General features: G+C 48.6%; 1 protein-coding gene across 2 annotated transcripts; it reads right to left on the bottom strand.

Moving 5' to 3' along the window:
• Positions 1-9: 9 nt before the first annotated feature.
• On the bottom strand, positions 10-15,326 carry rasgrp4 (RAS guanyl releasing protein 4). Of its 2 annotated transcripts, XM_040176417.2 has the most exons (18): positions 15,247-15,326; positions 13,354-14,621; positions 8,370-8,527; positions 7,364-7,475; positions 7,093-7,155; positions 6,846-6,971; positions 6,536-6,677; positions 5,986-6,159; positions 5,765-5,881; positions 4,681-4,956; positions 4,502-4,582; positions 4,095-4,199; positions 3,857-3,966; positions 3,585-3,732; positions 3,461-3,497; positions 3,066-3,185; positions 2,805-2,971; positions 10-991 (listed from the first exon to the last, which is right to left on the bottom strand). In XM_040176417.2, the coding sequence occupies exons 2-18, from the start codon at positions 13,368-13,370 to the stop codon at positions 881-883; spliced, it is 2,064 nt and encodes a 687-aa protein (XP_040032351.1). In that variant the 5' UTR covers positions 13,371-14,621; positions 15,247-15,326; the 3' UTR covers positions 10-880. The 2 variants fall into 2 exon arrangements, with proteins under 2 accessions (XP_040032351.1, XP_077939578.1); XM_078083452.1 differs by lacking the exon at positions 13,354-14,621 and having other exon boundaries at positions 15,247-15,303.
• Positions 15,327-16,228: the final 902 nt, after the last annotated feature.

Raw genomic sequence — 16,228 nt, 5'->3', positions numbered from 1 at the left:
GACACAACACATACTGAATGGTTTATCACTGCTGGTGTATCTTCTCTCCAACACGATTGACATTGTGGACATAGGATAAAACAAAGTATAATTCCAGTGCAGTCGTACCTTGAAAGAAAGCTAAAATGATGACAGGGCAGGAAATGAACATTTTCCACCTTTAGCAATCGTGGATTAAACTTCACATGGTGCTTCCACTGCGTGACGAGACCAAAGTCTCAACATTTGCTAACTAATGTTGAATTTAGACATTTAAGTGATGGCACATTTTCAGAAAGCTCAAGAAACTAACCAGATGGAAATGTCACGCGACCATTATTGCCACTAATAAATGGCTTCATTGCCAAGGAATAGAAAAGTCAAACACAGCATACGCAGAGTGGCACCTACTGGTTGACATATTACGTCTGCATCTTCAAATCACCAAACAAATTGCGACTCTGAAATGGTTTTGCTGGCTTGGTTTCCAACTTCATGAGCAGAGTTGTCAAATAGCTGCCACAGTGACCACCTCGATGGTTAGTGTTTATTTCCTACCCTGCATGTGTAAATAGGACCAGCAAGCCCATTTCTGTGGTCGTAGATGACCTAATGGACTGAGGTTGAGTCGTAGCACCAGAGAACAAAGGCACCTGTTCTTAAGTGAGGCGTTCATAAGTTACAGCAGGAACAGTTGCTCGGAGCCGAAACTCACAAGACTGACAAAAATAAAATAACACGTCATAATCGTACTTGAAACACGGAGTCTGTACACATAACCTCCCGTGTCGTGGTGCCAACGGCCACTAAAATCTCATCGGTTCAACAGCAGTTTGTGGGGAAGGCGGTGGCCTGTGGGGCTCTCTGTCCATGGCGGGGGAAAGGTGGGCGGTCGGAGCGCTCAGTCCGGCTCTCGGCTCTTGTCTCTGTGCAGGTGCAGCTCCTCCATCTTCTCCTGCAGGAAGGAGACGGGCACGGAGCAGCCTCGGCTTCGGTGGGGCAGCGTGTTGACCTGCGCCACAGAGAAAAGACCGATCAGGAAGGTCCTTCAAGAACTCAAGAGAGAATACTTTGCTGTGGTTGTTTGTGAGAACGCTCGTTTGAAAAGTGACGCTGGCGGTTGGGAGTTTGTTTTGTCTTTGAAACCTGTAGCGAGTGAGCTCTGTGTTGCCCTGAGAGATGCTGCTTTTCAATCCGTCACGTGTAATTCTGTGATCAGCAAAAGATTAAATTCCATACCCCCCTTTGTATTTAAAAACTCGATGCAATCTCTATTGCAAACACGACAGATTTTTTCCTCTTGCATCATGATAAATAAAGTGGTTCCTACAAAAAACTAATAATTATTCCTCCTAACATTCATATTTTTCCGTTACTTGTGTAAGACGTGAAACTGTGAAGACGTGAAGCAACTGTGTTTTCTGTTTCTTTGACAGACATCTCTCTAAACCAGCGGGTCTCAAACCTTTTCTATCGGGCCCCAATTTGGAGGAAGAAAAATGTTCGGGCCCCAACAAAAATCGAACAAAATGGTCCATGCTGAATTTCTATTGAAATAACGTCATTTTGGGACTCAATGTGCGCTTTTATTAATAATAGAATTAAAAAAATTGTAAAATGTAAACCAGATTGCTCCATCAGACAAAAACAAATAAAATGTGCAATCACAAAGATGACACTGTTTTTTTTTAAACCCCCACTCCAGCCAGGTTCACTTCAGTCTTTTTCTTTTTTTTAACTGACTTAAAGAGCCAGGTTCAATAAACACAAACACATCTCAAAGAAGTCAACATAAAGCATTACTGTAAGTTTGAACTTGAACAGTTAAGTTTAAATCTAAAACGTGTCAGAGCTCTTTGAGTTAAAGAGAAGTAAGTGGACATAACTAAACAGGGCTGTGACGTTTTACAGTGCGGTTCGCTGTGTTCTCTCACATTCCACCGGTCACTTTCTTTTATTCTGCACATGTCGCTTTCACTCCTCACTTTTGTCACTTGTTTGCTAGTGCACTTTATTTTTTAATTCTTAAATATTTTTAATTTTTAACTAACTTTATTCTCTTATTTTAAACTAACCCATAGCCTTATTCTTCTAACCCATTGCATTAGCATTTTATTTTATTTTATTTTATTACTCGTGCACTGCTGTCTTGTTGTCTTTTGTTGTACTGTCACGCACCAACCGCCAAGTCAAATTCCTTTTATATATGACATATTTTGGCAATAAATGTTTCCTGATTCCTGATCCCATAGTTTGCATGTCTCAGTGTCCTTGAGCAAGACACTGAAGCCGCAGTGCTTCACAGCAGCACACTGCTCCTTAATTACTAAGGATGGGTCAAATAATAATTTCCCCATGTGCGATTAATAAAGGATTAAAGGATACAATTATAATATTAATAATAACCCAGAATTCCCCCAGCCCTTCGCGCCACACCTGTAATACCTCTGCTCCCCAGCAGAGGCCCCACAGTTTGACACTCACTGCTCTAAACTGAAGCCATCAAGATCATTTGAAAGCTGGTGTTCTCCTAGAAAGATTCCACATGTAGAGGCTTGAAGCCAGCAGAAGTGAACAGTAACACAGGTTTTACAATATGCTCAACATCTGGAGGAAAACTACAACAACGTGAGTCATCCAAGCTGTAGTAGCACCTGACGCATAATCACTGCTGCGCTGCTTCTCCACCTCGGACTGACCCAACATGGAGTCTCTCCAGCCTTTTCTGTGGATGCTGAGCTCACGAGCGTTTGTGATGAAATGAAACCGGGAAAGGTTGAGACGCTCCCGTCTCCCCTTGAAGTTGGCTCGGGTTTCTGTCTCACCTTTCTCTCCAGTGGCGCATGCACTGGCGAGTTGTGGTGGTTTCCCCTCTTGTCCTTTTTCTCCGGCGTCCACACTCCAGGATCCGTCTGAGTGGAGCGGTCCCACACGTCCTGGTTGTTTTCTGTGTCGTTGCTTTGGGGGAATACGAAGGCTTCCTCCTCTGAACCTGAACAAGAAGATGCCAAAGGCTCGGCGTCATTTCAAAGGGAACGCTTCGCTCTGCAGCACGGTGGAGGGAAAGGAAAGACTCCAGCTGTTACCCTTGGTTCTCGGGTTGGGGCCCGGGGTGCACGGGCAGGACCCCGTTGTGTTCTTGTGTTTCTTCAAGCACGCAATCCCCACCAGATCTCTGCAGTGCTTGTGGCAGTTTATCCCACAGTCTGAGGGGAACAGAAGAAAACACAACCCAACGAGTTGAGACTTCAAAGCAAGCGCTGCTACGTGAAAGGATCAGTTCACCTACATCACAAAGAGTCTGTGGATTCAGTGCGCCGAGCACCACGCGACAAACTACTTCCACACGTGGCAGCAGAAAACACATGCGGCAGACATCTACAAAAAAACCCTGGACCGAAAGGATCCGTGGGATGGAGCGGTTTGTAACATGGGTGAACTGAACCGTGCTCCTGCAGGATGACATGACGCGTGGTCTTACCTTTACAGTGGTAGCCCTGTTTGATGACTCCCCACAGCTACAAGAGGACAGACATGGTACATGTGACATTTCAGCTTGGTTGGCCATTAATAGAAAAAGAAGAACGGGCACAGCCGACACTCACAAAGCCTCCGCACGTCTCGCAGAACGTGGGCCGCTTGTACGTGGTTTCATGGAAGTTGTGTGCGTTGAAGTTGAAGCCCAGCTTGGCACATATGGACATTCCCCTCATGAAGTAAGAGGTGATTTCCTCACGGCTGATTTGTCCCTCCCTGTACGCAAAACGTGTTTGTTTTATTTAAAGTGCGACACCAAAAAGTGAGATTTTTTTTCTCTTCTTTCTGTCCGTAAACCATCCAACATCTTGTGTCGTCATGGCGGTCGCGGCCTTCTCACCTGTCTGTTTCGTGAGTGCAGAAGGAAAAGGGGAAGTTGGATGCTATTTTCTCAAAGTCCTCCAGTGCAATGTAACCGTCCTGGCTCTGGTCGTAGTTCTTCATTACAGACTGCAGGGGGCGACAGAGCAATCAGATCCCCGCTTGTCACAGAGCGGTTGGTTTAGTTCTGCTTTAGGCCTACCGAGTAATACGGAAGTGAAAGAAGGCGGGAGGCTGCTGCACCGTCACATACTCACATCCACCATCTGCTTGACGTGTTTGGAGATGGTGTCGGGGTCGAGCCTGGGCGTGACCCCTGAACCCCACTCCGCCACTACGGGCGCTTTGACCGGAGCGACGGGCTGTGGAGCGACAGATGCATTGATGAGACACTAAAGGGCCGCATATGTGAGAAACGAGACAAACGGGGGAGGGGGGAGGGGGGGAGCACGCCCACCACATAACACGCTTCTCTAACGCACAAGGGCTTTGATGTGGCCGATTGATGTGTTACAGCTCCGAGTCTGCGCTTTTGTTTTGAACCAAAGACGTTACGCCCACACACCAAGTGTTCGACCCCTTGAGAGCAGACGTTGAAACGAGCGCGAGCCGGGTGGTGTTAGATAAAGCCTAACTTCAGAGAGCAGAATCTGGCTGCACTGACCTGGATCTTGGTGTTCTTGGGCTCCTTGGTGTACGAAAGTTCGTATATCTCGTCCTCGGTGTAGTATAAATCTAGAGAGAGCTGAAACATCAAAAGAACACCGCTTGAAGACGTTCCTCGTGTCAATCTCTTTCATGGGATCTCCTCAGAAAAAAGCTCTGCCGGTGTGCGTGTGGTACCGTGAGCAGATGCAGGAGGTCTTTGTTGGCCTCGAAGGGCGGCGTGCAGCTGTGGAGGGCCACCAGGTCGCTGATGTTGCTGTACAGGTGCTCCAGCTTGCTCAGGTTGATCTTCTCCTCGTTGATGTAGTCCGGCAGAGCCTCGTTCAGCGAGATCAGGTCCTTGAGGTGGACGCCCAGGATGGGCACCTTGAAGCCGCTGCACACGTTGTAAACCCGCCGGTAGTTGACGTAGTTGCTGCGCGAGGAGAGCAGCTCTGTCATCTCACTCAGGGCCTGAAAGAGGGTGCAGATCCCGAGAGAAACCGCGCATGAGACAGCAGCCATTTGTCTTTGCAGATTTAGGGCTTAATAACAACATTTTTCTGCAAAAAGTCTTAATTGTTTTAGCCTGTAAATACTTTGTCCAAACCCAACACTGTATTGAAAGATGGTGATTAAAGAGGAAGCATTTCAATTGCCTCTAAACAACTGTCTACATGGTGAGGCCTGAGCCCAATTGTGAACTGGGTGAAATGATTAGTGTTTCTTTACCGTGCTTTTTTATCTTTAGGCCTGGGTGAAAGGTAATTACTGTTTTAAAGTGTCAGGGATTAGGTCCAAGTAAAGTCACGACTCAAAGTCAAAAGAATCATTCTAGTTGAAAATCATCAAATTAATGGTGTTGTTACAACTAAAAAGCAAGACCAACAACAAAAGAAAAAGAAGAAGACAAAGCAACTTCAAGAGAGATGTTAGAAGCGGTGACACCCAAAAGGAAACAAGAATTGAAACCTGTACTAAATAGTACTCCAGCTATTTGCTATTGTACCTGAATGATCCTCCCCCTGACATAACGTGTTCAACTGACATCTGAAACCTGCACACATGCTGCACTAGTTTCACAGTCACGGCTAAACTATACAGAGACACATCTTTACGGACAGAAACACAACTTTCTTGGTGTAAACGTCAAATAGATGCAATATATTCAACACACAAGGACAAAAACAACAGACCCAACACTGTCACAGTTCCAGAATGAGAAGGATTCAAGAAAGAACAGAGCGATGGTGAAGTCCTTGTGGTGAAGCATCTGATTAACCTTAGTGATGTCGGGAGGCAGCAGGTTAGAGGTGTCCTTGAGGCGGGAGATGGAGCTGTGACAGAGGCCTCCGGTCACCGCCATTAGAGTGTTAAAGTTTTGCAGGGCTCGGAGTTTCTGTGGAGGACAGAACACTTGGAGTTACTTCCTCTCAATCCAACAGGTTCAGTTCAACAGGCAGCGCGGACCACCGTCCCTCTGAGGACCCCCAGCCCGTTTACCTGAGCCACGTGGATGAACTTAGTGAAGACCTGGGCTCTCTGCTGGGCCGTGTGTCTGCTGAGGATCATCAGCTGCACCCACTGGGAGACTCCATTACACATCATGACCGAGCGCTCCAGGGCCGGGTTGTCCCTCACCGAGCCTCGCACCACGTAGCTCCGGTAGTCCAGGAACTGAGCGGTCAGACAGGAAACAACATTTGTAGATTATACAGTGTTTGAGTCGAGGCCTTGATAGCAGATGTGTATGTATACATATTATCATTATTATGTCATACTAAAGCCAATGGAATGTGTTGTCTTTAAACGATGTCACATTGATTATTATGTCCATGTGACTTGTTTGCATGAATATGGTGTCTGTTGAGCCGGATAAGAGTGCTATTTATTCTTCATGCAGTCACCTGACTTCATTCCCTGCTCAGGTAGACACTCCTCCACTGTCTCTTTACATAGTGGTTTGTTGCTACATTATTGGTCTAAATATGGATTCTGCACCTTCCAGCAACAAAGGCAAAGTGATCAGTAAGGAGTTGTTTTCTAAACTCACTGAAACGTTACAGAAGTTCTTGAACTCCAGGTAGCTGAGGTGCTCGGCCATCTCATCTGGCTCCATGTGGTCGAAAATCAAAGACACCTTCCTCTTCTTCACAGAGGGCGAGGGTGCCTGGAATATGTTCCCATGAGGGCCTCTAGGAAAAAGAAAAAAAAAACAGGACAAAAATAGACCTTTTTTTCTCTACTTTTAGAACAAAACAGCTCTATTTTCTATTCATGGAATCACTCGTTTGAGTTGCGGCCAAAGAAGCAAAGTGCAATCCCTCCGGGGCCCGGCGGCGCAAGTGCAAAACATGGCTCACAAGCAGGAGGTGTCGATGAGCTGCGTCTCCTCTCCGTCTGAGCGGACCAGCGCCCACAGGTCCCCCATGGTCTGCTCCAGGAGGGGGTCTGCCTCGAACACCGCCGGGAACTGGCTGATCCACTGCCTTCCCACCGAGCGGGACACACAGAACAACACGCTCACTAGCCCGCAGATTGTCGCGAGCACCCGCAGCGTCCGTCCCGGTCGTTACCCGGCGCTCGCGTGCCCTCGGGCCTTCGACTCACCTGATAAGCTGGCAGATCTGCGTCCGCTTTGGCCCCCTCTTGTCCGAGGGACAGTCCTTGTAAGTGAGGAACGGGGTCAAGGATCCAAACACAGAAGCAAAGGTGTGCAGATGCGGCACCGCGTTACTCTAAACACCAGCAGCAGGGCAATGCAGCGACAAAACAAAGCCATGCCTGTTCCCTGATCTGATTAATGAGAGCGCACATGTGATTGGGAGCAGGGCACCGGGGGAAAGGGGGTGGGGGGCTACTGAGCGACAGTGGAGGATATAGGGCGAGAAGTTTCTGAGCAAACATCTGAGACGGCACGACCCAACTGTGCATCATCAGGGTCATCTGGACCAGCCGGGTCCCTTTGGGGGTGAAGAGTTTCCCTTCCGAGTCTGCAACCAAAAGCACAGCAGCACAGGATGAAGCCGGTAGGAAAACAAACAACAACAACAACAACAAACACTGCCGGCTCAGGCCGAGCGGATCAGTCCAGTTCATTTCAGTTCACTTCTCAGACCCTTTGTTCTGTTTGACGTGGCTTCTATTTCCGCAAGTGTTTTTCGGACAATGCAGCTGAGGTGGGCGGGACTTATTCCATTAAAAGTGACCTGCAGGTGTGCGTGTCTGTGTTAACAGTGTGATGAAATGACAACGTGCCGCTGTTGTTTTCCCTGCCTGTCGCCTACTGTATGAGATACATACATGAGAAATAAGCAAATAAAGAAAAGTCTAGACAAATGTGTCTTATTTACTTGGTATGCAAAAAACCTTTTCATCATACATTATACCCCAATGGGACATAAAGAGCGAAACCAAGTGTCAGTCACTGTCTTAATGTTGTTGTCATCTCTGATATCACTTTCTTTTATTCAGTTCTTGTTTGATTTAATCTGATCGTATTTCTCTGCAAATAAAACATGCGAGACACCACTGAGGGCATCTGAATGTTTCTCTTTCTTTGTGATTTGGATGACCTGACAGATGAAGAGAGGGGGTCCGAGGAAAGAGAAGCGGAGCGGAGAGAAAGATGTGTTTAGTTTGCATGGGAATAGCTGGTTGGCCCCTGCAGCCCAACTAAACAAAGCTTGATTGTATGAGACTTCCCTTTGTGTCCCTCCCTCCATGTCAGGCTCTCTCGCCCTGGATCCCCCCCCCCCCCACACACACACACACACACACACACACACTCTCCCTCACCCCTCATTTATATAACCTGGCTGTGATAAAGGGTAGAAGGCACATGACAAACTTTGGGAACATTCAAACACGCTGGGACAGAGACTGACCGAAGCAGTTCAGGCAGCGCTGTATGAGCTCGTCCAGGCTGGCGGCGCTGGCGCTGGGGGCCGAGCTGGGGCTCTGCAGGGCCCGCGTGATGTCCTGAGGACTGGGACATGTGTTCCTCCTCCGCTGGACCAGCTTCCTGCCCTCCCCATTGGGCTTCCTGAGAGGGAGAGAGAGGGGCACAGACACAGGCAGGGAGCATAAGTAGCCTAGTAATGAGTAGAGCAGAGCATTGTGAAGTAGTGCAGGTCAGCAGCATCGGAGCAAACGCACACATCTGATGAGCGGTTCTGCAGCGCTGCGGCGGCCTCAGCCATCGCGCACTGGCGAAACGGCTGCAAAAACGGCTGCACACAACTGCAGCGGAAAGGAGTAACAGGGGCCCTGCTGCCGGCAGTTTCACTTGCTGGTAAGAAAGTTCTGTTTGCGTTTGGTCCCAACACAACTACACCAACGCTGGTTATCTCCAGCGTTTCCTCACAACACCAGTTGCTTTGAGCGCCTCCATGTGCTCGCACGAGAGGCCGAAGAGGGTATCGGCCGCTGCGATGAGATTTACAGTGAGGCAAACAAATACATACTGAATCGATGCCAAGGGAGGTGAGAAAGAAACATGACTTTCAGCCAATGAGGATCTGTTGAGCTTCTTTAAACTTCCCTCAAAAATGCAAGTAAGACTGCTTTGTTTCATGATGCTAATGCTTCCTCTTAGTTTAGCAAAGTCTGTCTGCATCTCGTAACAATCGGCAACCGACCCTTTTCACGCTGCATGCGTCGGTTTTGCAGTTTGAGACTTGAGGCCAAAGGTTTCAAACAGAAGCCTGCTGCCACATTTGGAAAGAACGCAGGTCAGACCAAAGTTGATGTGAAACCTGAACATCGCGCGTGTGTGTGTGTGTGTGTGTGCGCGTGTGTGTGTGCGTGTCGTGAAACGTTCAATGTTGTTCTCATGTGCTCGTATCTTGTAACGTTGAGAAACTGCGGCCTGCTGTCTACCAGGAAACACTTTGACTTCAGAGAACTGCCAACAAGTTCCCTGAATGACCAGACCTGCGTCTTCGTCTCTTTTGTTTGCTTGTGTGGGGTGAAAGTGGTTAATCCCCTCCCGGCCCACTCAACACACAAATGCACATAATGCATCTATTTGCACCTTGAGCTGCTCTGCTGCCGGTACACTCCACTCAATGATAATAATAATGCATTTAATTTATATAGAGCTGTTCCCACTGCTCAAAGTCACTTTACAGAACAGTTCATGTTAATTCAGCCATTAACACCCATTCATACACTGATGACAGGAGCTACCATACACACCTGTCCGTCATTAACTAACATTCACACACTGTAGTCGCAGCTACAGTGTGTGAATGTAAAGGGTCTTGCTCAAGGACACATGGACATGCTGGTTAGCAGGAGCTGGGGTCGAACCGCCAACCCTCTGATTGGAGGACGGCCGTGCTCCCCACTCACCCACAGTCGCCCAGGACGAGCTTCTCACAGTCATCACAACACAAACGCCGCCGCCTTCCTTCGGCCTTGTTGTTTTCCCATTTTTTTTCTCATTGACAAAATCGCATCTCTTTAAATCCCGATGGTTCAGCGCCGAGGCGGCTGGTTTGGAAACCTGCTGAGCAACAGAGCTCCACCTCCCCTCTCCTCTTCCTCTCATCTTCTCCTCGTCCTCCCCCTCTCCTCCATGTCCTCTTCGCCTCATTGCATGAGCTGGCTACTGACTTCAAAACACTAAACATCACCATCATGGACCATGTGAGCTATTATGCAGCGAGGATAGGCGAGTCTGATGACACACGAAGGTGAAAGGGTTCATTTGATCTATTCCTCAGCCACATGCTACTTGAATCTCATGCTTAGTGATTGAGTCTTTGATTTAAGGGTTGAAGGGTCAGAAGTGTCTGTTTTTTTGGGGCTGTGGAAATGCTATTGTCTCCACTTGACTCTTCTGTTAGTTGAGGGAATCATCCATCCATCTGCAAAACGCTTATCCTGCACACAGGGTCAACTTCGGGCAATAGACGGGCTACACCTTGGGTTGGTCGCCAGGGATAAACACAGAGACACACAACCATTCACACTCACATTCACACACCTACGGGCAATTTAGAGTCCCCAATCAACCTGATCCCCAGAGCATGTCTTTGGACTGTGGGAGGAACCCGGAGAGAACCCACGCAGACGCGGGGAGAACATGCAGACTCCACACAGAAAGGCCTCTGGGTGGAGTCCAGGACCTTCTTGCTGTGAGGCGACAGCTAACCACCACGCCACCGTGTCGCCCCGGAGGGAATCAACCACCTCAAAAAGTAAACAATTCAAAAATGCTTTTCCGAAGCTCCTTAAAACTGATTCTTAGTTACAAAAAAAGTTCAAATTCAGACACACATTTAAAGCACCATTATTGAGAGTAACACTGAGCAGAAACCTCAGTTCAAGTCACTAAAACTCTGAACACATTTCCTGCTTTGAACCCAATTTGCATGAGACGGGAATCTTTTGTATTTCAAAACGTCGCCATTTCAAAAATCCCACCTGTGGACCAATTGTAGCATAATATATGACTGAACACGTCATTTCTTGATTTTAAACGTGTCAGTGAGCAAGTATGACCTTTAAAAAGGCCTCAGGGGAGTACCTGCTGACAGCAACAATCTGCACTGGCAACAGGATCAAAACTGTTTTTATTTTTTTATTTTGTATTGACGTCATCAAAGTGCAGTACTGACATTCATTGTGATCAATATATTCATCTCCTTCAACTGAACAATATTTGTGAAAAAATCAACCCCAAATGTTCAAAGTGTTTAGAATGACTTAACAAACTCAACCCAGTCGGAATTTCTAATAGGCCATTGGCTGCCTCAACTTGACCTTTGACATTAGTGAATATATGACCGTACTTTTTCAATTCATGATAAATTGATTAAACACACTAGCCTACCTATAGGTTTGTCCCCAGAGCTCCCGGTGAAGTCATACATCTGTTTGTTTCTTCAGTCCAAAACCCAAAAGTATTTACAATCACCTAAAAAGTAAGAAGCTGCAACCGATTCAGAACTTTCCATCTGTGATGGACAAAAGCATGCACGAATACCGTCGTTTATTCACATGTGCAGAACTGAAACGACTCATCGCAGTACATCCCGCGCCCATCGGCAGCGCTCTTATCGCAGTGCCCTTTACGACCTGTCGTCTCTCCCTTTGACTCAGGGGGAACGTGTCAGTCGAAGCGCTACTACCAACACTAAGCGCTGACGGGGAAGTGTCACTGATGTCACGGCGTCTGTCTGGGAATTTCCCCCCAGAGTGCCGAGCAGGTCGCTGCTCTACCGGCTTCTGCGTCACGAGCTCGGGCGGCTTAAGAGGCAAGAGAGCTGTTAGTAAATACCGCCAGCGTGCGCCAGACTCCCACCACTTACCGCTTGGCAATTATCATTTGCTTAGGGTTCGTCCATGGAAACACAACGCCTCTGACGCTGCACAGCGGAAAGGGGAAATCCTCCATGACAATGAGGAGGAAACCCTGAGCTGGCTCTTTCTTCTCTTGAGTCCCATTGAACTTGAGTGTGGGCCCATCATATCCCTGACTCACCCACTGTTTCCCCCCCTTCCTTCATCCTTGCTCTATTCAAACCATTTGGGAAACAACTTCCCCAAATCCCCCCCACTCCCCTTTCCCATTCGTGTCAAGACTCCTGGCTACAGATTCTCCGCCCTTCTCCCTCGATCGCTCTCACACTGGCGAGGGGGTATGCAAATTCCTGTCTTTCTTTCCTTAATTGATTAATTGAAGCTAGGGCCTTTTGAAGGCCTTTTCTCTCTCTCTCTCTCTCTCTCTCTCTCTCTAGTTGCATAATAAAGCCACTGTACTAAGCACTGTGGTTGGGAACAAACGCCCATGACGTATAAACCGCCACCGAGGCCTCCAATCAGTGAGACGAGGAATTTCTACCTGTGCAACTTCTGACGGCGTCCATTGTTCCAACCTTAACCTAAACCTAGCGAGAACTGAGATTCAATTGCTACAAAAAGGTGAATAATCAACTTTCCATCACGGTGAGGAAAAGAATTCCTCTATGGAAATGAGGAATGGAGAGTTGGGCCGAAGCACGCTGGCTGTTGGTTCACGTGCAGATTTGAATGTGCATTCAACGGGTTTTTCGGCAGTATGTAAACACGTGCAAAATGGAGCTTTTCGTTCGTGTTTTTGTGTGAGAAAACCGCGTGCACGGTTCTCAGTTTAGTCCACACCGGCTTCTGTTGTGCTGACTGCGTGGAGAGACTTTCTTAAAACTCGCTGTTGTGAAATCCCCGTTGCCAATTACTATAAAAATACAACAGCTGTGAGATAACCTCTCCGCTGAAGGGGAAGCGGCCGCTACGTCACCCCACCTTAAACTCAGGTAAGCGAGCATCTGACTACCTTAATACTCGACACTCAACCCTTTCATTCCAGGCAATCTGATAAGAGCGTGCGGGCAAAACTACAGCAGCAAACCGCAAACGCAGGCTATTAGCTTCTCATCAGTATCTAAGATCTAGCGCCAAAAAAAAAAAAAAACCCCGTCCCTGAACAGACATGTAATTGACATAAGTGGGACAGGACAGAAAAAGGCAGAACACGTTTCCACAGAAAGGTGAGCGACTGTTGACTGTCAGAGCACACCTGTGTGTACAGTACACACACCGGCCGTTGGATATTCTCCACAGATAAACAGGTCCAACACATCAGCCGTGACCCCCAACCTTCCTTCACACACCGAGTGTCTCTCCTTCTCCGCGGCACGCTGTCTAGTTTCATAGAACACAATGCACTCGTTCCTCTGCGACTTCTCAAGAGCCTTTTTGCACAAACCGCACTGCTGCCTCTCATAACCTCAAAGTTCACACGTCCACTGCACACAAGCCCGCTGACACACACTCAGACAGATACTTGTCACGCGGCTCGTTCGCAACCCTCTTTTTAATTACCTCTTGGTCTTGTTCATTGCGGGGCTTTTCTCCTCAGTGGCACACCTCCTCCCCTGGTAATCCCAACGGGCATCTGAGCGTGTCCCCTACAGCTCCATGGTCGAGCCGGCTCCTCCACCTCCTCCTGCTGCTCCTCCGTGTCCTCTATGTGTTCCCGTGCCCGGGGCTGCGGGAGCAGGCACAGGACGGAGCGCTGCCGGGGCCGACGGCCGCCCACCTGCCGGTCATCGACTAGACTCCACGCCGCGCCTAAACAAACCTGCTCACCGACCCGCTGCGTGTCAGTCAAGCTCCCCCTCTCTCTCGCCCCCCCGCCCCCCTGCTCTCTCTCTTCTATCTGGAGGTATCTGTCCAGCACAGATGAGCGAGAACACAGACTTGACGCTCAGTCGGCCTGCAACAAGGCGGACACGCTGAGAGGAAAAACAAAAAAAGCTTCAAAGTGGAGTACAAGAGCAAAGAAAAGTCAGCCACTTGCACCTTTAACATAAACAAGTCAGCATCTTAAATGGAGGAACTGGCTCTGACAGATAGGGGAACTCGCATCAGTTTCTGTGTGTGCTCTTTTTGTGCGTTTGTGTGTGTGTGTGTGCCCAAGGGGGAGGGGAGAGAGAGAGATTAGTGAACACAAATGCAGTGCCCGTAGAGGAAGGAGGAGGAGAGTTTAGAGGGAGTTAGTGATGAGCAATCATCTCAGCACCATCAGTGTACTCCAGGAAGCAACATCTGCGGTTCTTTTTTTTCAGAGCTGTTGATACACAGAAAAGCAGAAAGTAGGCCACACCTCGGCGTTACTCTTGCAGTCTTTCCGGGGGCATTGTCTGAACCTGGCAAAAGAATTCCTTCCTGATAAGAGAGAATTAGATGTCTGATAACATTATTGAATCCTGACACGCGTTCCCCTCCTCGATTTTCCCCCCTCGTGCGGCGTCCCCCTGAATCACGTCCATCAACCTGTTTTGTTCGTTTTCCTCTTCTTCTTCTTCATTTCTCAGGGTAGCGAGCGATTACACAGGGGAGGTAGTGTCCGCGCTTGTGAATGAGGCGGTGCAGCTGGACGGGGAGACTCAAAGGCATCCTTGTCTTAACGCACCGAGAGGAAGAGGCGACCAAACAGGGGACATTAATGTCCCAAAGTCTGCAGAGGTGGCTTCTTCACTGCAGGAAGCTGGCTGGCTGGCAGAGAGAGCGGGTGACATGGCATTCAAAGGCAGGGGAAGATGCACCGGGCAGGAATCCTGCAGTCTACGCACGCCACGCCGAAAACTCTGACAAGAAATGCATTTGGAATTGCATCAGATAGAAGAACTCAAACAAGGAAGATGGAAGACGTCAAAGAAAAACAAAAAAGCTATACTTCCTGGCAGTGGGGTAATCTTAGTGTACTATTAAGCAACAGCTGTGTAAAACAGGAAGAGTTGCATTTAACACAGCTGTTAAATCTAAAGACATTTGACACATGCTGAAAAGTACCATTATCATTTGCACCCCTCTCCTCCCCCCTGTGTTCTTGTTGTGAGGACAACGTGTTTAGTTGGTGCACTTTGTTCAACGTCTCTTATTTTGACAACACTCGCAAAGACGGAAGTCTGTGAAATACTAGTTTGACGTGTAACGACGGTGACGAAAAGCCGAATGAAAGTAAAATGACAGGCGACATGAGAGAGTTGTTCCGCAAATTGAACTGACGTACATAACGTATCAGTTTATGTTTTGACCTGATGTCTCATGGGACACATGTTTTAATTTAGGGTCGTCGTTGGCACGCAGCGCTACCGTCAATAATTCAACGTAACGTAACGTCAGCGTCACGTTCGCCTCCGTTTGTTTTAATAAAATTGAAATAATGGATATAAAAATAAAAAAGCAAAAGAGCACCAGCCTCGGGCTTACCGTTGCTAGCTCGGTATGGTGCCGTGACTCTTTGGGGTACCACTCGTGTTCACTTTGCAGCCGCAAGCGGAGGTCACGGCGCACGTTCTACTCTCGGGACAATGTCGCCCCCCGCAGGCGCGCCGCCGCCACTGCGCCCAAACAGAGGCCGGTTCGTGAGTTGGCGAAAAAGGGGGGGGGGGGGGGGAAAGGAAACCGGCAACAGCAGCGGGTCACATTTGGAATCAGGGCTCACACTCCCAGAATTCCCGTCAGTTCTGCTTCTGCGGCGCGTCGCCTCCTGCTCTCCTCTCTGCTTCACCGGCTGCACCTGACTTGGATCCCCGGCGCCCCGGAACACCTTCGTGTCCGCTGCCAGCGGCCGTCGCGGGGGGAGGAGGGGGAGATGGACGGGAGAGCATGCCGAAGGATGCCACATGGGGACTGAGGAGGTGAGGGCGAGTGCGTGAGCGAGTGTGCGATGTGGACGTTCGTCTACAGCGACGATGGTCGCGGTTTTCGCGGTGGCAGCAGGAGGGGTGTGCCGCCTCTCGGTCTCCCTCAGAGAGGCGGGCTGCCCAGACACAGCTCATGTGGAGCGAAGGTGGCATCTAGGTGGCATCTCTGGCACCCTGTGCTCTCCAAGGACTATTGCTAAGCGGTGTCATCCTAATCGATGTGCATGTGTGTGTGTGTTAAGGTGTAAAATGTCCAAATCTGGAATTAGCAGCTTTTTGCTGCTCTGACGCCGAAGCACATCATCTGTCATTTGATGGGTGAATGTGAAAGAGCACGGAGCTGATCGAAAGGCTGATCTGTCATGTCGGAGAGACTCATCCTGTTATTGATTAGACTGCAAGATCGCGATCGTCCACTGCACCGAATGTGCTGAGCTGGAGGTGAAACACGACTGACTACTGCAGCCGAAGACTGCGTTTCTTACCTTTTAACAGGGAATGATGGACAACAATTTGGGATTTTAAACTGACCACGTTTATGGCTT

The sequence above is a fragment of the Gasterosteus aculeatus genome, chromosome 1 (assembly GCF_964276395.1).
Source record: "Gasterosteus aculeatus chromosome 1, fGasAcu3.hap1.1, whole genome shotgun sequence".
NCBI classification, from domain to species: domain Eukaryota; kingdom Metazoa; phylum Chordata; class Actinopteri; order Perciformes; family Gasterosteidae; genus Gasterosteus; species Gasterosteus aculeatus.
Note: the sequence above shows the minus strand (reverse complement) of the source record. Positions and strands in the feature narration are given on the sequence as shown.